At 50.4% G+C, this 20,658-nt stretch overlaps 2 protein-coding genes across 3 annotated transcripts in view; one reads left to right on the forward strand and one right to left on the reverse strand.

Moving 5' to 3' along the window:
* Window positions 1-20,658, forward strand: part of PLCG2 (phospholipase C gamma 2) — a 128,455-nt gene that overhangs the window by 48,716 nt on the left and 59,081 nt on the right. For both annotated transcript variants that reach the window (XM_081273807.1, XM_081273806.1), the window contains exons 3-7: window positions 1,746-1,889; window positions 4,954-5,047; window positions 5,945-5,992; window positions 15,126-15,210; window positions 16,598-16,681. In XM_081273807.1, coding sequence (XP_081129933.1) covers window positions 1,746-1,889; window positions 4,954-5,047; window positions 5,945-5,992; window positions 15,126-15,210; window positions 16,598-16,681 — 455 coding nt within the window. The remainder of the gene's footprint in view (window positions 1-1,745; window positions 1,890-4,953; window positions 5,048-5,944; window positions 5,993-15,125; window positions 15,211-16,597; window positions 16,682-20,658) is intronic.
* On the reverse strand, window positions 8,157-8,571 carry LOC308638075 (succinate dehydrogenase assembly factor 3, mitochondrial-like; the record flags this gene model as incomplete). Its single annotated transcript, XM_081275080.1, has 1 exon — window positions 8,157-8,571. The coding sequence occupies one exon, from the start codon at window positions 8,569-8,571 to the stop codon at window positions 8,194-8,196; it is 378 nt and encodes a 125-aa protein (XP_081131206.1). The 3' UTR covers window positions 8,157-8,193.

The following is a 20,658-nucleotide window of genomic DNA, read 5'->3' on the forward strand; positions in this document are numbered from 1 at the left end:
TAACTGCAAAGGCAGGTGCATGCGGACTTCCCCTAGAAAGTCACCAACTCCAGCGCAGGGAATGGATTTATTTTTGAGGAACAGATAAAGAGCCAAGCTCCGAAGCCCATGGGTGTCTGTGTTGGGTGAAGAAGGGGACGTGCTCAGCTGACCACAGTGAGGCCACCCATAATTGACAAATAATTTCTAAAACCTTTTGTTTTGAAATTGTTTTAGACTCATGTGGCTGTGGCAAAAATAGTGGCGTTTCTGTGCCTGGTTCCTCCAGGGTCCCCGGTGACGGCGTGTTTCCTAACGTGATGACAACCAGGGTGTCGTCTCTGGGATGGTACCGCTGACTAAGCCATGCACCCCCGCGGCTTTCAGCCCCTTGGTCTGGTGTTTCCTTCCATGGAGTTGTAGCGCGTGGTCCTATGGAGTGATCACAGGAGCAGCCGCGTGTGACAGATACACCTGGGGTCCAGAGCAAGCGCTGTGCTGACAGTCTCCTCCTCTGTCATGACCGTGGTCAGCTGAACAGACCCGGGGTGAGAAGGCAGAGGCTGTCCGCTCATCCAGCGGGCCTGTCACCTGAGAATGGCCCGAGTCTTTCCTGCTGCTGCAGCTCTGACTCCGAGGGGCCCTTTCTTGTTGGGCAACATGGTGGCTGCAGCCCCTTGATGAGGCATTTCCTTTTGGAAATCACCGAGAGTAGGTCTGGGAGGTAATGCATAGGCTAATCAGCTCCGTGAAGCCATTGCCCAGTGTATACCCGTTTCAAACATCACCTTCTATGTGACAAATGTATACAGTTCTTCTGTTAATTAACAGACAAAACATAAAATGAGCTTTCCCCCCTGTCAGATCTACCCAGCCTCCTCCTCCCCAAGCCAGCCGCCTCCTCCCCAAGCCAGCCGCCTCCTCCCCAAGCCAGCCGCCTCCTCCCCAAGCCAGCCTCCTCCTCCTCCCCAAGCCAGCCTCCTCCTCCTCCCCAAGCCAGCCTCCTCCTCCCCAAGCCAGCCTCCTCCTCCCCAAGCCAGCCTCCTCTGGGCGCAGAGCTGATCCTGCCTTCCTCACCCCCATCTGGGAATCCCTGCCTTTCCTGTTTCTCTGTTGCATGTGTGAACTGAGGTGTAGGAAGCAGCTCTTTTGGTTGTTAAGTGACAGAAACTTGTCTCCAGCTAACCTGCACTGACTTTATTGTTGTCCTAAGTAGCACCTCCCAGGGCGGAGCTGCCTCAGAGCCTGACTGGGAGCAGTCGGACTTGGTGGTGTGATGGGGCTTGATGTCTCTTTCCACGTGGCCAGCAACAGGGTGCCGCTACCCCAACTTGGGGCCAGCCTGGCGGCAGCCCTGAAACACTCTTCATAAATGGTCCTGGCCAGGTGTGTCCCAGGAGAAGGCTTAAGGGCCCAGCCGGGGCCATGACTTGTCCTGGGGGCAGTCACTGAGCCAGTCAACGGCCAACCTGGGGGTTCCTGGGACTCCTGCTCCCCCTTCACCTGGTGGTTGAAGGCAGTGGGGGAAGGGGTGAGCCAGCGCATGGAACAGGTCTGACCCAGGAAGGGGGGAAGTTTTGCTTTGCTTTGGACCGAGAAAGGGAAGGAAGGGACTAGTCAGGCCTGTTGTTTGGACTGGTCCATCATTCAGTGGTCATCCTGTGAGGGCCAGGGAGTCTCCCTTGGACCCCGTGCCTGTCCTGGCCCTGTAGCTTTTGATCAGGAGGGGTGGGCTGCTTCTGATTGGCCCGTGCTTATTTCCTCAGTGGACATCATGGAGATCAAGGAGATCCGCCCGGGGAAGAACTCCAAGGATTTCGAGCGTGCGAAAGCGGTCCGCCAGAAGGAAGACTGCTGCTTCACCATCCTGTACGGCACCCAGTTCGTCCTCAGCACACTCAGTTTGGCAGGTGGGTGTCATTTTGTGTGCTTTTCTCCCTCCCCGGGCCGCAGTTTCACTCTGAGGAAGTTCTCTGGTAGCGGATGCTCATCTTTACCCACTAACATGCCTTTGAAACATCATGGTTTTAAATCCCAGCTCTACTGTGTGTCTTTGGGCAAGCTACATAACCACTCTGAGCTGCAACTGCTCAGCTGTGAAATGGAAAGAACAATCATGCCTGCATCATGGGATGCTGTGAGGAGTTTAAGTGTCAGCCTGGCTCATGTTGAGAGTCAAGTAAATGGTGGTTAATGTGATTGCCACAGGCAGGCACCTTGCTTTCTACCAGAGCTCCTGCCCAGAAAACTTGGTACTGATCTGAAGGAGCTGAGGTCTTACATGCGTGTGCTTGCAAATACAAGCTACATGTGCATGCACACACAGACACACATATCCGGATATGAGGTTTCTGGTCATCCTTATGCATCATCACAAAGCAGAAGAGCCCACTCTGGTCTTCTGAGAGCAGATGGAGAGGGTGGGCTCTTTACACAGGGCTGAAGCTGTGATTGCTTAAGGTCCAGCCTCAGTGTATGTACAGCCGTGACTGAGGGGAGAGAAAATAAATCCTGCTCAAGTAGACCAAGGGGGACCGTGACAGCCGAGCAGTGTGGGACGTCCGGTTAGGGTTGGCCAGCCCTTACTGATGGCTCTTGCCTAGCGTCTTGTGTGCACTTGCTCTGAGAGAGATGTCAGTGGGGTGAAAAGAGGAAAGACACCCAGTTGCTGCTGTCGCAGAGCTCACGGTCTGCCTGGGGAGATGGCTGTGGGGACAGGAAGTTATAGCACACCGTCACGAGAGCTGCAGTTCACAGCAGTGCCCTGCAGCAGGAAAACGGGGTGCCTGGTCCCAGGAAGGCTTTGCAAAGTGACTTCTAAAGTGGGTTTTAAGGCCGGTTTGATAGGAGTTAAAGGAAAGAGGGAGGGTGATCCAGGGAGGGGGCATGGCCTGAGCCGGAGCTTGAGCAGGGTGGTAGGCCGGGTAATGGGGAGCACTTGATTGGTGGTGTGTGGAGGGCAGGGGAGGGGGCAGAGGAAAGGGGCCCTTTGACATGGGCCTTCACAGCTCCAGCCACGGAGCCCCACGCCCACGGAGCCCCACGCCCACGGAGCCCCACAGGCGGGCTGAGCGCATACCAAGCTTTGGCATGAGTTCCTTCTAGGGCCCTGAATTCATGACCTTGGTTCACTCGCTGGGACACTTTGCCCTTCTGAGCCCTGGCTTCCTCCTCATCCTGGGGAAGGAGTGAGAGTGGAGATCTTGGGGTGCTCCTGGCAGAGGAACCAGGTGCCGGTGCTCAGCACGTGCTTAGTGGATGGCAAGTGTCACAGTGCTGCTCCCTGCTCCTGAGGGCTCGGGGGGTCAAGCCAGTGAGGTGGCCTGCCCATGGCACCCCTGCTGTGGTGTCATGGACAGCCCTGCCATGGTGTCATGGACTGCAGGGGCCGGCCTCCTCTTGCAGAGAGGTCAAACTCTGTGCGCCACCTGTTGCTGCTTCCCTCTGTCCAGGGTGCTACCTCCCCTCCCGCTAGCCTCCTTGGAAACAGGAAATGTGTATGGAGGGCGCCGGGATTGTGGCGCACATCCTCCCCGGCCCTGCTTCTGATTCACCACCCTGGGCTAAAAGCAAAAAATCTTCGAAGAGACAAGAAGTTAACGCCCTGAGCCAGAGGCCCTCCATTGCGGAGATGTCCGCGTCCTAATGCCCGCGGCCTGTGTGTGCTTCATCTGACAAGAGGCGGGGACCTTGCAAATGTGACTGGGTCAAGGTCTCCATGGGGAGGTGATCCCAGGTTAGCCAGGACCCAGTGTAATCACAGGAGGGAAGAGGTTCAGCCGCAGAGGTCAGAGTGCTGCGGGACCCAGACAAGGAGTGCAGGCAGCCCCCAGAGGAAAGGAGATGGGTCCTTCCTAAGGGCTCCCAGCAGGATTGCAGCCCTGCCAACCTGTTGGGGACTTGACCTCCATAATGGAAAGAGATACCTCCGTGTTACTTTAACCCGCTGGATTTGTGGTAACTCGTTATTGTGATAGAGGCCCTGAGACCTCAGCCTGTGTTCCCACTAGCACCCCCGGGAGAGTTGCCCGCCCTCCCTTCTGAAGTGGTATCTCGGGGTGGGGCCTGGGCCCTGGGATTTTGGAAGGCCACCCAAGTGATTCTCTGAAGCTGGGTCTGAGCACCCCTGGCTCGGAGTTCAGGATCCTCAGCTTGTTATCCACAGAGTCGGGCGCCATTAGGGTTAGGGTTAGGGTGGGCTGCAGGTCCCAGTCTGCCCTGGCTGCTGTAGCAGAATGCCACAGACTGGGTGGCTCACAGTCTGGAGCCCGGGAAGTCCAAGATCATACTGCCAGCATGGTGGGTTCTGGTGACGTCCCCTTTGGCTGGTTGATGGTCGCCTTCTCTGTGTGCTCGTGTGGCCTTTCTCAGCGTGCGCCCTGGTAGGGAGGGAGCTTGGGTCTGTCCTCCCTTCTCATCCCCATGTGGAAGACCTGTCCCTATAACCTCATATCAGTCTAGTCACCCCCAAATGCCCACTCCAAGGCCTGTCACATTAGGACCTCAACCCAGGAATTCTGGGAGGACACACCTTCAGTCCTTCTTGGCACTTAGGGGCCAGGTGGCCTCGGACACATCACCAGACCTTAGACTCGGTTTTTCCACGCTGGGGTAGTGACGGCGCGCCCCTGGTGGGCTCATCAAGAGGAGGCAGATACAGGGAGGCTCTCAGAATGGCACCAGCTGTTCAGCAGTGGCCTCTGTGGTGGTCACTGCCACTCTGGGCTGGGTCCAGGTGGTATGGGAAGCCCCCTGCCACCTGTAGGAGGAGGCCCATCTCCAGTGCAGCCTCGTCTCAGTCAGGAGCAGGCCCCAGGATGGTGAGGGTGTGAAGGAGACGCCCCTGGTGTCCTGCCAACCTGGAAGGCAGCGCAGCTCTCTCCCGTCCCCCTGGTCTGTAACTCTGCTGGGGTTGGGGCTCCAGGCAGAGTCTCCCAGTGATTAACAACGCTTCTGTGCTGTCCTCCTCTCCAGCTGACTCTAGGGAGGATGCCATGAAGTGGCTCTCTGGCTTGAAGATCTTGCACCAAGAAGCGATGAGTGCGTCCACCCCCACCATCATAGAGAGGTGCCTGGCTTACCTGTCTCTGCCCTGGCTCGCCCACTCCTTGGGCAACGGGCTAAAGGGAAGGGGGTGGGGCCTTGCGTCTTGGAGGTGCACCCGCAGCCTGTGGGCCGTGGGCGCCTGGGACTGTGGGCTCTCCAGTGCTTCCAGTCGGGCCTCTCGTGCTACTCTTTAGCCTTGGCCTTTGGGTGAGCAGAGCAACGGGACTGAAATGGAAACTTCCACTGGTGTGGCGGGTCGGGAGGGCGTCCTTCTGTTAGGACTCAGTGGGGGGCAGGTGGCCCAAACCAAGGCAGCCAGAGTCAGGGCTGGAGTTTGTCCCCTGTCACAAACTCTGGTTGACAGAGGCTTTCTCAGGATAGTCTCTCAAGGTGATGGGTATCAGTGGGATCTGAGCATGAGTTACTGCCCCCAGTAAACCAAGGCCACACTTCCGCTGTTTTTCTTAACCAGCTATTTGGGGACTAGTAACTGTCATTAGAAGGAAACACCGTTAGGCGGAAGCCCAGCCTCTTCTTGTGGAAGGAGCCCTCTTGGCTCAAATGGAGGTCTTCAGCCATAGGGAAACCTCTTCCCAAGCTGCCCAAACATTTCTTATTTTATGTTTTTGGTACTGGGGATTGAACACAGAGGCACTGAACTACTGAGCCACATCTCTAGCCCTTTTTTTGTGTTTTATTTAGAGACACCTGTCTTGCGAGTTGCTTGGGGCTTCACTAAGTTGCTGAGGCTGGCTGATAACTTGCCATCCTCCTGCCTCAGCCTTCCAAGTGTGGGCCACCACACCTGGCCCAAATACTTTTTGCTTCTCTTCCTTTTGTCCCCACCCCTTAGAACTTGCTTAAACTTCACTATTTTCTAATTTCTTTCTTTTTTTTGTTTGTCTCAATCTCTTTCCAGTTGGCTGAGGAAGCAGATTTATTCTGTAGATCAAACCAGAAGAAACAGGTAAGACTCTTGCACAGTTTTGCTATTTTCCATGGACTCTAATTTTCATTTTTTCTTCAAATGTTCCAAGGGGCTTGGAGCATGCTTTGTGGTGGACAAGGTCCTTGTGAGATCACACTTGGCTGATGGAGGGCCAGATACCAAGCTAGGTGCTGGGGGTTAATGGTGACAAAATTTTCTTTTTTTTTTTCCTCCACATTTTTTAATTGGTGCACATCGTTATACAGATGGATGGATTTGTTGTTAATATTTTTAGATGCACGCCGTATGACAATATAATCTGGCTACTATCACTACCCAGCATTTACCCCCTCCCTCGGTGCCTTCCACTCCTCTCCTCTACTGGTCTCCCTTGGATTTTCATGAGATTCCCCCGCCCCCCGTTTCTTTTCCTTTTTCCTCTCTAGTTTCCACATATTGCAGAAAACATGTGAACCTTAATTTCTGAGTCTGGCTTATTTCACTTAACAGGGTAGTCTCTAGTTCCCTCCATTTCCCTACAAATGCCGTAATTTCATTTTTCTCTGTTGTAAATTGTGATGTGATAAACATGGGATGCATGTATGTATCTGTAGTAGGACCTATTTAACTTTCAGGAAACATACCGAGGACTGGTACAGCTGGGTCCTATGGTCCATTCCTAGTCTTTTGAGGAAACATCCTACTGATTTCCTCAGTGATTGTACTGATTTGCTGTCACAACAGTATAAAGGTGTTCCTTTTTCCCCCACGTCCTCTTCAGCATTTATTTATCATTTGTATTCTTGATGACTTCCATTCTGACTGCTGTAAAGTGAGATTTCAATGTAGTTTTGACTTGCATTTCCTAACTGTTAATGATGTTGAATTTTGTTTTCATGTATTTATTGACCATTTATGTTTCTTCTTTTGAGAACTTGTCTAATTTCATTTGCCCGGTTATTAATTGGGTTATTTCATTTAATTTGGTGTAAAATTTTTTGAGCTCCTTATATATTCTGGATATTAAGACAGAGGTCAGAAGAGTAGCTAACAAAGATTTTCTCCCATGTGATAGATTCTCTCTTCACATTCCTAATTGCTTACTTTGCTTGGCAGAAACTTTTTAATTTGATGCTATTCCATTAATTAACTCTTGGAATTGTTTCGTGAGCTTTAGGGGTCCTACTAAGAAAGTTGTTGCCTGTGTTTGAAAGTTGGAGTGTTGACCCTGTATTTTCTTCTAGAAGTTGAATAGTTTCTGGTCAAATTCTGAAGTCATTGATCCGTTTTGAGTTTACTTTTGTGCAATGTGAGACAAAAGGGTCTAATTTCATTCTTCTACCTATGGATAACTGGTTGTCCCAACACCGTTTGTTCAAAAGGCTGTCTTTTCTCCAATGTATGTTTCTGGTACTTTTGCCAAGGATTAGTGACTGTACCTGTGTGGGCTTATCTCTTTATCTTCTGTTGATACTGTACTGTTGGTCTATGTCTGTTTTTGTGCCAGTACCATGCAGTTTTGTTACTACAGCTCTATAGTGTACTTTGATCACCGCAGCATTGCTTTTTTGGCTTAAAATTGCTTTGGCTACTCTGGGTCTTTTGTTCTTCCACATGAATTTTAGGACTGCTTTTTTTCTAGTTGTGTGAAGAATGTCATTGGTCTTTAGATGTGTATTACTTTTGTTATATGGCCATTTTTTTATTTGCAGGGCCATTATTATACTTTGTACAATCTACTATGCAAATGATAATATAATACTGAATATTAAAACTTCTCTTTAACATTTCATTGTGAATAAACAATGAGTCGGAAGGAGACATGCAGAATAATAATCTATTCAATTATTAAAGTGGAAATGATACTTTCAGAATGACAATCTAATAAACTTGTTGAAATTCTACATTTTTCATTATGATATACTTGACTGATGTAGCAAAAGAAAATCTCTAATGCTTGAACATCAGCATTTAAAACAAACTTGTATACAAAAAATTCTCAATATTTCATTTTGGAGGCTTCCTTATTTAATGCACAAAATCAAATTCCATTCAGTAAATACTGCTATTCCAACAATGTCCTAAAGTTTTCCAGTTGTCTGCTGGTGATCCTGATCCACATACTGCATTCATAAAAGCCAAAAATAAAATAATACGTAAGGATGAAATAATAACTTTAAAAATCCAATGATAATTAAAAGGTTCTAAATTTTATATTTTGTCAAACTTTACTGTATTTACTAAAATTTTGGTTTTGTAGACTCCGTGATACTAAATTGCCTGTTGGGTTTAGTAATTTCTCGCATCAGTTCCTGTAACTGTCCAATTTGCTCATCACGAAAGTCATTAAGTTTTTCCTCTGGGAGGGAGGTGCCAAAACATGCTCTTTCAGTTGAATTTTGTCTGTATTCATTAGCTTGTTCCCATAACATTGATGCATACACCTCCCATTCCTGCAAGAAACGCTGGGCCTCGTCAGAACCGATGGTCTTATGTCGCCTGAATTCGTCCTTCACGTACTGGTCACCCAGAGATTTAAGGTCTGGGGGTAGAACCCGGTGTAGTTGCAAGATCCGCCTATATAAGCTATGGACCCGAGAAACGTGCATTCCAGGCATTTCACCATGCGTTATATGGCCATTTTAACAATATTAATTCTTCCTCTCCACGAACATGGAAGGTCTTCCCATCTTCTGAGGTCTCCTTCAATTTCTTTTTTCAATGTTCTATAGTTTTTTTTTAATTTTTTAATTTAACTGTAGAGATCTTTTACCTCTGGGTTAGGTTTATTCCTAAATATATATTATTTTTTTTGAGGTGATTGTGAAGGAATTGTCTTCCTGATTTCTTTCTCTGCAGATTCATTGTTGGTATATAGGAAAGCTATTGATTTTTGTATGTTGACTTTGTCACCTGCTCCTTTGGTGCAACTGTTTATTACCTCTCAGTCTTTTGGTGCAGTTTTCTGGATCTTCTAGGTACAGGCTTATTGTCATCTGCAAACTGTGATAATTTGACTTCTTTCTTTCCTATTTTTATCCCTTTAATTTCCTTTTCTTGTCTAATTGCTCTGGCTCGAATTTGTAGCACTATATAAAATAGGAGTGGTGAGAGGGGACATCCTTGTCTCAGATTTTAAAGGAAGTGCTTTCAGTTTTTCCCCATTTACCTTGAGGTTGGCTTTCGGTTTTTCATATTATAACCTTTATGATGCTGAGGCAGGTTCCTCCGAATCCCTAATTTCTTCAGGGATATCATGAAGGGCTGCTGAGTTTAGTGGTGACAGTATATTCTGTGTGGGCTGAGCCTCCATTCCAGGGAGGACCCCAGTCCAGCTTCAGAGAGGACGTGACCCTATTCACAGACATTTGAGCACCTCTGTACCTTGGGAATAGTGGGACGCATGATCCCTCACGCCTACAGCTTGTGGTGGGAGCGAGGCTGACCGTGAAGGGGCAAACAGAGTTACTTGGCCATGGCTTGTGGGCCGGGCTGGGCGACCCCATGCAGTGTGCTGGACAGGACCTTGGTGGAGTATCCCAGTTAGCACACCCAGCTCTGTGCTAGGCATTTTCTTTTCTTTAACAAATATGTGGTTTTGGTTTTTCCTTAGCTGAATGTGGTGTTGTTCCAAACATCATTCCCTTATCAAGGGACAGAGTTGTTCCTGATCCTTGTGTTGTTACTGTCAACAACGCGGCTCTGCAAATCCTCCCGTGTTTGTGTGAACTTGAAGGTATCCACGGGCTGATGAGTGTTGCTGGTGTGACATGTGCCTGGGCGTGGAGCCCAGCATTGGACCTCGCCCTCTGTTAATCTGATGGGTGAAAGGCAGGGGTGTATTTTTGCTTAAATTTGCATATCCTTCTTTTGGGCAGGGTTGACCCCTTTCCTTTTCTTTCTTGGGGGTTATGATCCAGTTCTTGTTAATAATGAAAAGATGGAAGCTATTTATTGAGCACTCGCGCTCAGCTGGTGGGCTCTGTGCACTTTGCAATGATTTTCTCTTTTTAGCTTCACATTTGACCTTTAAATTTTTTTTTTTCCTTTTCATTTATTCTTGGTCTAGAAATATCTGTGTCATACTCAAGGCAGTAACTCAACAGCCAGCACTTCCCTCACCTTCCCAAGAGCCTTTCCATCCTTACGGAGTCCATCTCTTATTGAGGTCGGGCTTTGGGTGGCCTCTGTGGCTTCCCCTCAGTGCGGTGACGGGAGGATTTGGAGCTATTAACCATGAGGTGGTTAAGTCCTGGGAACATCAGCTCAGCCAGAAGCCTCTGCCTTGCTTCTTCCTCCTGGGGTCCCCTCCCTTGTCCTCCCCTCCATGTTCCCTGTCTTGTGCACAGATGGCCGTCCTCTGGGGACACTGGGCTGGAGCTGGTGAGGCCATGTTGTAGATTTTGTACACCCTGGGTTTCCTTCAGCCTTGGAGGGGGCGCCTCCCCGCTGTGTTTTCCTTCTCTGTGGTTTATGTGATTCACCATGGACACTGGCCAAGGGTGACAGAAAGAGCCATCCTGGCCATCCCTGTCCCCACCGTGGTGGCATGGGGTTGTTGTACCGGTTTCAGACTCTGCTTCTCCTTCTTATGTGGCCAGGAATTGGAAACCTCGCTGTCGCCCAAGGTGGTTCTGCAGGTCTTGTGTGGAGACCCACCTTTCCACGCTCTTTTCCAGGCCCTCAGCAGAGAGGGCGTCCTGTCCTGGATGGGGCCCTGGTCAGGTGCTCCGTCTCCCTCCCAGTGGCTGAGCCCTGCTGCTCTGCTTACGTGTGGACAATCCCACCTTTTCCGTGAGGACAGGAGGGAGCTTTTCAAAGGGAGCTTGGTCAAGGAAGCCGTGAAGAACTGCTCCTTTCAGCTCTGCCAATATCTCACCCTTTCCTGACACCCACGTCAGTTGACTGGCTGTGAAAACCAAGCAGCCACAAGAGGAGCACAAGGACTGGAGGGCAGGCGTGGAACCCTAATCACAGGGGCTTTGCTTGGCCTAAGCCACCATCTGGTTCTTAACTTCTGCAGAAGCAAAATGGACGCCGCTGGTTTTGTGGAGAACTTGCTTAGCAGCCCCAACCCCAAAAAGCTCTTGCATACTTGTGGGAAGCTCTTAGCTCTCTGCCGAGGTAGGGATCTGTTTTCTACATGAGGTCCCTGGGGCCAGTTGTCTAAAGCCGCCCCTCTTGTTGAGGTTGGCACTAAGGTTTGTAGTCCCCCTGTTGGAAATTTTTTTAAAATTTGTGTTATTGAAAGTCAGGGAAATCTTTCCTTCCTCACCCTGACTGGTCACTTTACAATTAAAAAGATAAGATTTTAATTTTGTTTTATTGTGGAAGAAGATAACGCCTTGCAGCCTCCTTCAGGCACGTGGTTCTGTGGGATTAAGTTCCCAGTCTGCAGCCGACCCCCACCCCTGTCTGCTCCACAAATTTTTCTTCTTCCAAGTTGAGACTCTGGAGCCATTAAGGGGCAGCTCCTACTCCTCCCCCAGTCCTGGAAGCCCCGTGCTGTCTCTGATGTCTTTAGCCCCTCTTCTGGATGGCATGGGGAGACATCCGTCTTTCAGGCCCGTTCACCCAGAGCAGTGTCTTCAAGGCCAGTCCCCCTGTCGCGTGTTGGAATCTCCTTCCTTTTCGAGGCAGGTGATGGTGCGCTGTGTGTCTGTCCTACCACATTTTGTCTGTCCGCTCTTCCACGGTGGGTGCTCGGGCTTTGCGCTCTGGTGAGTGTGTTGTGTGAGCAGGGCGGTGGTGGTCTCTGCCATCTCTACCTTCTGCTCTGGGTCTGCACAGAGCAGTGCAGGTGCTGGAGTGGTGGTGATTCTCCTTGGCATCTACAGGAGTGCTCTCCTGTTTTCCATGGCGGGGGCACCCTGAGAGGTTCCCCTAGCCTGTGTTCCGTTTTCCCCACCTCCTCACCACTACGGACTTTTCTTTCCCTCCCTGCCCGCTGGGTGGATAGCGCTGAATTTGCATAGCAGAATTGGTTTCCTTTCTCCTTCAGCTCTGCAGGGACAAAGGGGCCACTGAGCTGGGCCTTCAGGGAGGTGGGAGGGGAGGGCGGTTTTTTTTTTTTTTTTTTGCAGGTGGGAGACAGGTGTGGGTCCTTTTATCTCCCTGAATGCAAATGGGTTTCGTGTGGTTAGTAGTTGAGGTTCCAGCACAGTAGAACTCCCTGGGCAGATTTTGTTGTTCTGGGCACTGCCTCCGCCATGGGAAATTTTTAGAAGTTTTCCTTGAAGCGGGGGTTGGGAGCTAGAGAGAGGTTTTTAAATTTGAGCAAGCCTCAGAATCCCTTGAAGGGTTAGAATGCAGGGACCAAGGAAGTGGACTCAATGGATCCGGGCTGGGGCTGAAGAATTTGCATTTTAATGAATTCCTGGGTGAGGTGGATGCCGGATGCTGCGGGTCCAGGAACTGTTTGCAGAAGGATCCTCCAACCGCTTGTGCAGATTGGGAGCTGCTGAACACTAGCGGCTGTTTAACATAATGAAAATTAAATAGAATTTAAAAAATCATAATCCCAGCTGCGAGCCCTTCCTATAAAGCTGGAGGGACCATCTGCTAAGGGCTACTGGTGGAGAGAACCTAGAACACGGTTTGAAAATAGTATCTCAGAGCTGGCATGGTGGTGCATGCCTGTAATCCCAGCCACTCAAGGGAACCGAGGCAGGAGGATCAAGTTCAAGGCTAGGCATGGCAACTTGGCGAGACTCTGTCTCAAAAAAACAAAACAAAAACCCCTAAAATGGCTGGTGTAGCTCAGTGGTAGCCCTGGGTTCAGTCCCCAGTACCCTGAAAGCAAAAAACAAACAAGCAGCCCCTTGGTTGCAGAAGCCACGTGAGGCCGGCGGCCCTGTGCGGAGGGCCTGGATGTGGAGAAAGTTCTGCTGCTGGTTGGGTGAATCAGGACAAATGGTTTAATTTTCTTGTGCCTCAGTTTCTTCATCTTGAAAGAGAATAGTCCTGCCTCCCAGCTGGGGGTTGGCAGGAGGGTTCAGTGGGTTGGTCTGTGGAAACCCTGGGGCAAGGCCCGGATCATGTGTCTGTCATTGTCATAGTAGAGGTCTGCGATGGTGGGGTGGGTTTAGGGAGCTGCCAATGTCACTTGCTTGGCAGTGGCCACCTGGGGTGCAGCATTGAGGGTCCTGGTACTTGGCCAGGCTGAGAAGGGAAGAGCAGCATGATTTTGTTCAATGATGCCCGCCATGGAAGAGGGAGGGACCATTGGTGGCTCCTGGGGGGGGGATTTTTGCTATCTTTCCCCAGAAGGGGGATCTGCTGCTCCCCTGGGCAGCTCAGGGACTGCGTCACAGAGCTGGAACCAAGGCCAGATGGCAGGTCTTTATTCCCATGCATGGGCCTGTCATTGGATGCTAGCTGCCCTGGGCGGGGGTGGGGGTGGGGGGGGTGGTGGGGGTGGTGGTGGGGGGTGGGGGGTGTGGCATTACCTTGGGCTAGGCACTTTCTAGCTGATGATCAGCCAGAGAAGGTGGAGCTGAGCTCCAGGAATGTCCAGTGCTGGCTGGGGACCGCACACCCAGAAGTGGGGAAGAGGAGGCCTCTAGAGAAGCTCTGGCTCTGGTTTTTCGGTCCAAGGCGAAGCCTTTGGGACAGTTGGGCTTACGTGTTGCGGATGCTCTGACTCTCATGCTCTGGGTCCCAGATCTGTTCCCCTGGTCCTCAGCTCTGTGCACCTCACCCTCTCTGTTCTTGGACATGGGAAGCTTCTTTTGCCCAGTGGCAACCTGGGCTCCTGAGGGAACTCTGACGTCTCCCAGTGTGAGACCCCGGGACTACCAACCAGGTCCAGACCCTTTCTCTGCTGCCTCTGCGGTGCTGGCACCCTCGGCCCCTCCACCCTCAGGAGATGAGTCAGGAGGGGTTTCTCAGTTGTGGGGGGTAATGCCCCCCAGCTGCTGGCTTCTCTGCCCACTAAGCCCCACCCAGCCCTTGGGGGCTTTCTGTTCCTCTGAGCTTCTCTCTGTGGAGGTGCTGCTGCCCCTGCAGTGGGTGTGGACAGGGGAGCAGCTCACAGGTCAAGGGCTCTGATGGCAGAGAGGCGTCAGAACTAGAGTTTAAGAAGGCGGGAGGTGGGGACTCTGGGTGGCCAGAGCATGCCAGCCTTCCTCAGGGACTGCCACCTGTGCTCCCTTGTGAAGGTAACAGTGGGGCTGAGCTCCCCGTGTGGAGGAAGCTGGGTCGTTTCCTGCCCACGCCTGGGGCAGGGTCCTTTGACCCTTCACCCTCTCTAGTCCACCAGACGCTGGGCTCTCTGGCCGGAAGGGTCTGGATCTCCTGCCTGTGGGTTACAGACTCTAGTCTCACCTGTCCCTGTGGTGTGTGCACTCCCTGGTGGCAGTTGGACGTGGCTGCTGTGGCGGTCTGGGCTGGAGTGTGAGTCTGGCGTGGGGCAGGTCCCAGCCTCTCTGAGCCTGTGCTGCCTTCGAGGGCTGTGGAAGCCAGGGACCGCACAGGGCACCTGGAGCGCACCCTGCGCCTGGCGCACATTCGTGAGTTTCAGCTGCGGTCACCACTGTGGTTGGATGACCCCTAGTGTCCCCTTTCCTGGGAGGCACTCTCCTCTCCTCTTGAAGTGAAGCTGATGGCCAGCGCACGGGGGGCAGTGCGTGGAGGTTGGGGCGCAGCCCTTCTGGCCGCGAGGCTGTTCTGGAGTTTGATTCTGACTCTGGCTGGGCAGCTCTGGTGGGCTCCTCAGGGACCCCCACCTGTTCTGAACCCTGGGGCCACTGATGCGGGCTTCACAGGGGGAGGCCGCTGATGCCTGGGCGGCCTGGGGCATAACCAGCTCAGATGCTGCCTGTCCCTCCCCTGCCCCTCTGGCCTTGGGAACCTGGCCTGGCCTTGAGCCCCTGTGCAGTTGGTATTGGAGGTCCCGGGCCATCTCTGGAGGGTGGAGGCCAGCCCTCCTCATGGGGCATCATCCCCATACACCCGTCTCCTACCATGACCGTGGACATCCCTGAGGGGTGGGGCCAGCCTCTGTCACTGGAGTCCCCTCCTTGAACCCTGAGTGTTTGGTTCCTAGCTGCTCAGGAAGCAGCTACCAGCCAGGTTGCTCGTGGAGAGGTGGGAGGTGGGAGCATGGGGTGGGCTGAAGCCTGCACGGCTGAGCCCTCGAGGCCCATGGATCTGGGTCTTTCCTCTTTTGCAGCATCAGCCTCCGAGAGTTGAAGGCCATCTTACCCCTGGTCAACTTCAAAGTAAGCGGTGCCAAGTTCCTCAAAGATAAGCTTACGGTAAGTTTCAAAGCTGAGCCTGGGAATCTTAGGAACTCAGGGCTATGTGGTGCCTCTCCCTCGAGCCCATGGCTGCCTGGGAGCAGGAGCTCTGTGGGGCGGTGCCCAGAGAGTCCTGGCCTCCAGTGCACCTGTTCCCGTCCAGTAGCAGATGGGGTGATGGCTGCAGACGTGTTCCCCGTCCCTGCAAGGATGTGGTGAAGACCACTGGGCTGTCGGCGGCAGAGCACCTGTACTCATTGCTCTTTTCCCTGTCGCCTGGTCTTCCTGCTGCGTCGTTTCTTCCTAGTAGAGTGAACATGTGTATTTTTTGCAAAACAGTGTTTGTAAATAGGTCCTGTTGGTGTGCTCATGAGGGATGGCTCTGCGATTTCCCCCACCTGTCCTCCAGCCGTCTGTCCCTCCACCTCTCGTTGAGTTTGCTTTTGTTGTCGTGTTCTGGAGCTGTTGGAGCAGGATAGTGAAGCCCCTGAGTCACGGGATACGGAGGGTCAGGGGGCTTCTCTGGGTGGGGCAAGGATGCACAAAGATAATGAAGGACGGGCACCTTGTGATTTGACAGGAAGCGGGTACTGGATCTCAGGAGCCCCATGGGACTTGTGGCCATGCCAGTGTCAGCCATCATCCATAGGATTCCTCTGCTCATTCTGTCCTAGCGAGTGCCTGGGGAGCTGACCCGTTTCATGGCTGACCACACCATGCTTTGACCTACCCCACTGTCCCACACTGGTCCTCAACAGAAACAGGCGGGATTTGAGAAGAGAAGGAAGATGAAGCGAGCATTTATCATTGATCCCTGAATGATCAGAATCTTGTTCTTATCAGGCATTTGTGTAGCCAGGCATTTTGTATCTGTTATGTTACTTGGTTTCAGGGAAGATAAGGAGGTTGGTGATGGGCCTCCTGTTCAATAGATGAAGATACTGAGGGTCTGAAAGGGTCAATTAAATTGCTCAGAGCCCTAAATAGCAGTTGATTGGAGCTTCTGATTGACAATCAGGTTTTTTTTTTAAATTTATGCTTTAAAAAATGAATTATGTATATATACTTTATAAGTATGTCTGGATTCAGAATTCCAAAGAAAGTTCCTCCTGCCCACAGGAGGAGGAATTGTTCACGGTGGCTCTTGGAAACCTGGCTGAGACCCTTCCCCTGGGGGCTCAAGGGAGGGCCGTCCTTGGTGGCGGTCCCTGTACGTTCTCTCAGACGGGTGACTTGGGAAACTTGTGGACAGCTTGGCTCAGAGGAACACAGGAGGCTCTGAGCTGTCCTTGAAGGAATGGTGTCCAGTTCCTGCAGGCGGGGGGGGGGGGGCTTCTTATGGTGGACACCCAACATTATGTGGTCACTGTTTTTTTTTAATTTTTTTATTTTTTTGTATTTACAGGAAATTGGTGCACATAAAGATGAACTCAGCTTTGAACAGTTCCACCTCTTCTATAAAAAACTTATGTTTGAGCAGCAGAAATCGGTAAGAGGAATCCTGAGCAAAGGGTCAAATGATGCTCTGTCTCCTGTTTTGAAGCCTGACTTGTGTCTGAAAAACCCACAGGAAGTATCTGACCTCCCATTTGGTCAAGGAAACATAAGATGGGAATGACAGTGACATACATTTTCATTTATTAGGTTAGCAAAAAGAGTGAACTGTTGGGGAGCTACAGGGAAAGGGACAGGGTGGTGGCTTGAGGCCCACGTCCCTTCTGGTGGGGTATGAACCTAATCTGAGCCTATGAAGGTACAGAGTGCAACGACTACTGTCTTATCTCATTCTGGAAGGAAATTAGCAAATTATTCATAGCAGCCGGCTCGGCGCTGAGGGGTCACGTGCGTTTCTTATTTTAACACTTTTATTCCTATTTTTTATGTGGGCTTATTTTTTCGTGAAAAGAGTAGACTTTTAAAATTAAGATGCACGTACATTTTGACCTGAAAGTGGCATTTTGGAGACTGTTTTGCAGGAATGAGGGACTAAGGATGTAGTCCAGATGTTTATGGTAGCTTTTCTTATGCTGCCAACATACCTGGGGTCTTCTGAATGCCCCTCAGAAGAGGAGTAGCCTGGTGACTCATGGCCCCTCCACACTGTGTGCCTTTAAGCGGCTGATGACAGTTCTGTTTCTCCTGGCCTGGGAGGATGCTGGTGCTGTCCTGTGGGGAGGGCAAGGAGCTAGTTCTGGTTTACGAAAGCATGGCGCACCATAGCACTCCTATGTCTGTTTGCATGCATGTTTAGGAGCCAGGAGAGAGTGAGGAAGAATATGTAACTCCCACCGAATGTTGATTTCATCTGTGTGCTGGAGGGGTTGGGAGGGTGGGTAGGAGGAAGAAGTAACTCTTCTTTGAACATCATTTCCTCCGACTGGTTCCAAGTTGCATGTTACTTTGGTAATAAAAATGCCCCGTAAAGCATCAAGTTGAAAGCTGGGCTATTCAGGGCAATGCCATGCCGTAGCTGATGGGCGGCACACTTCAATGGAGCTCTTGCTTTTACAGCTGGAAAGGGCTTTGCAGACTGTAGAGGGGGTTCCAGAGGGAGCTTCCAGGGAGCGGGGTGCACGTGGGACTTGGGACCAGTGGGCTCTGGTTTTTCCCGCCAACTAGCTGTGTGCTCTTGGACAAGCTCCCGACTGCACCGAATCTCAGTCTTCTCTTCTGTGCAATGGAGGTGATGAGTCCCATCCCACAGGGCACTGGGAGGATCCGGGTAGGAGACCAGGAGTTTCAAATGCCTGTGTGAACTTTACTAGATTATTATGATTGATTGTCTTCTGCATGCAGGGCAGGCTGACTATGCGGTGGGTACCTGTTAGCCACGGAACTTTACAAGAGGTGGAGAAAGGGGAGAAGCCTTCCCTCTCTGCCTAGATTGGGGAAGACTCATATTTCATGGAGTAAAAAATTCAAATGCCATGTGTTTACTTTTCACATATATAATAATTCATTATTGGTTTGCTAAATAAGAGGAGAAAGATTATAGGCTTTGGAGCTGGGGGAAGTGGATTCTACCCCAGTTTGATCTCTAACTGACCCGAGTGATGCTGGGGGAAGCCATCTTTATTCCCTGATGCAGCTTCTGCATCAAAATGAAGATATTAAATCAGATCAAAGGTTTCAACTTCTAAAACTGTAAAGTCCTCCTTTAAATATGAGACCTGAATAACAACAACAAAACTGCATGTTTCATAAAAGCTGATCACAATACTCTTTTAGGTCAGAATCTATTACTTTTATCCACAGTTCTTGAGGATAACAAAAGTGTTTTGATGGTGATGTGCACAAAATCCTGGTGATGGCCATTGCTGCCTTATGCACTTGACAGTGTCTGTGATAATTTGCCCTGAAAGTTCAGGACGCTGTCCCATTGGACTAATGGCAAAGCTGGAGAATTGGTAGGTCTGCCAAAGACTGCTCCCCCTGCCTGTACAGGTGGGTGCCTCCTTGGTGGGAAAATTGTACCTACATTGTGTTTTTGCAGTGCTGGGGATTGAACCCAGGGCTTGGCACAAGCTAACCCTGCCCTCTATCACTAGGCTATATATCCCCAGCCCATATACTTCACCTATAATATGGGTTCTGTTTTTTATTTAAAAAAATTTTGGGGGGTTACCCTGGATTGACCTCAGGGGCATTCTACCATGAGCCACATCCCCAGCTCTATTTTGTATTTTATTTAGAGACAGGGTCTCACTGAGTGGCTTAGTGCCTTGCTGTTGCTGAGGATGGCTTGGAACTTGTGATCCTCCTGCCTCAGCCTCCTGAGGCACCACTCTGCGCCTGGCTGTATGGGTTCTTTTAAAAGCATGTGTGTGAGAGAAGAAATTTTAGTTTTGCGGGATCCCTGAATCCCCAGGAGTATCCCTGGGTGGGACTTTGGGGAAAATTGAACTCTGCCCAAGGTTGCCCCTTGGTGGCCAGAATGCCACATTGAGCCTGCATCTGATTGATCTTGACCTGTCCAGTGGTTTAAATAGTTTAAAAATCAAGCTTTTGTTTAAAGGTTGTGAGAGCGTATATTAAAATTCAGATTTTTGAGCATCCTTAAAAAAATCGAGATCCATCTGAAAATGGGTCCAGAGCTCCCCGTGGTGGTCAGCAAAAGGGAGGAATGTGTCCCGTTCCTGCTTGTCCCAGCACTGCCCAGCTCTCTCTCCTCATTCATGTTGCCTGCCAGGCCACAGAAGTTCTGGGTCTTACCGTGGGAGGCTATAAAGCTCCTCTGCTGCAGTTGCAAACTCAGTGGTTTAGGATTTGAATGACCAAGCCCCCAGCTGTGTAAACAGTGTCTTGGCTGCTTGAGCTGCTCCTGGGGTGGGGGGCTCCTTGCCCCTCCCCTAATCTGCTAGCAGACTGTTCTGATTCTGAGCTGGCTGGAAGCACCGGCCAGAGAAAGGCAATAGCTTCCTGACCGGGTGGGGAGCGGGCGTTAGTTGGATTTCTCAGGTGCGTCCTGATGACTCATGAGCCTCAGGTTTGAAACTGGGGAGTGGGTTTATGCTAATCAGTAGCCAAATGCTTTCTAGCTTGAGGATGCCCATTCCTTCTTGTGTTAATCACCTACCTTCCTACACCTCAGCTATCTAGCCTCAAGGCTTCTGAAAGTTGGGCAGCAGCAGGAAGGTAATTTAATTTCAAGTGTGCCCTCCCCACGAGGGGATATACATCTAAGTAGATTATAATAATATTATTATGCAGATAATAGCTTACATTTCTTTGGGTGGACTGTATGTTAGATACTGTGCTAAGTACAAACGTTTAATTCTCAGCCCTGTGAAAGGGGTATTGTTAGTCTCCAATTTATGGATGAAGGAGCTAAGGCTCAGAGAGGCCCCTCACTGGAGGTTACACCCCTAGGAAGCCGCAGATCGAGGACTTGAGTTCTCCTGCCCAACTTTGATGCCCAACCACTGATGCTTCTTGTTGACTCTTAAAACTTTGATACTAAGTCATTTCAAACATGTACAATAGAACTTCCCAGCTACCTCCTGGTCAAGCCTGTGAGGTCCCCGGTGGGTAGAGCACACCTTGTATATAAAAGGAGAAAATGCTTACAAATGGAAGGAGAATTATCCAGGCGTGGTGGTGCATGACAGTGGAATGAGATGGACATTGTTACTGTAAGTACATGTATGAAGACATGAATGGTGTGACTCTACTTTGTGTACAATCAGAGGCATGAAAAATTGAGCTTTATATGTGTAATATGACTTGTAATGCATTCTGCTGTCATATATAACAAATTAGAATAAATAAAAAAAGAAAAGGGCTGGGGATGTAGCTCAGGGTAGAGTACCTCTGAGTTCAATCCCTAGTACCTTAAAAAAAATTTTAAAAGCCTGTAAACCTACCTATGGTTGTGCCTTACATTCAATGAGAAGTTTAATGATTATTCTTGCAACTTTCCCGTAGGGAGCAAGTATGGAGGGCATGAGTGATCTACATTTCTTAAAG

The sequence above is a fragment of the Spermophilus citellus genome (genome assembly GCF_964194105.1).
Source record: "Spermophilus citellus genome assembly, chromosome: 18".
NCBI classification, from domain to species: Eukaryota; Metazoa; Chordata; class Mammalia; order Rodentia; family Sciuridae; genus Spermophilus; species Spermophilus citellus.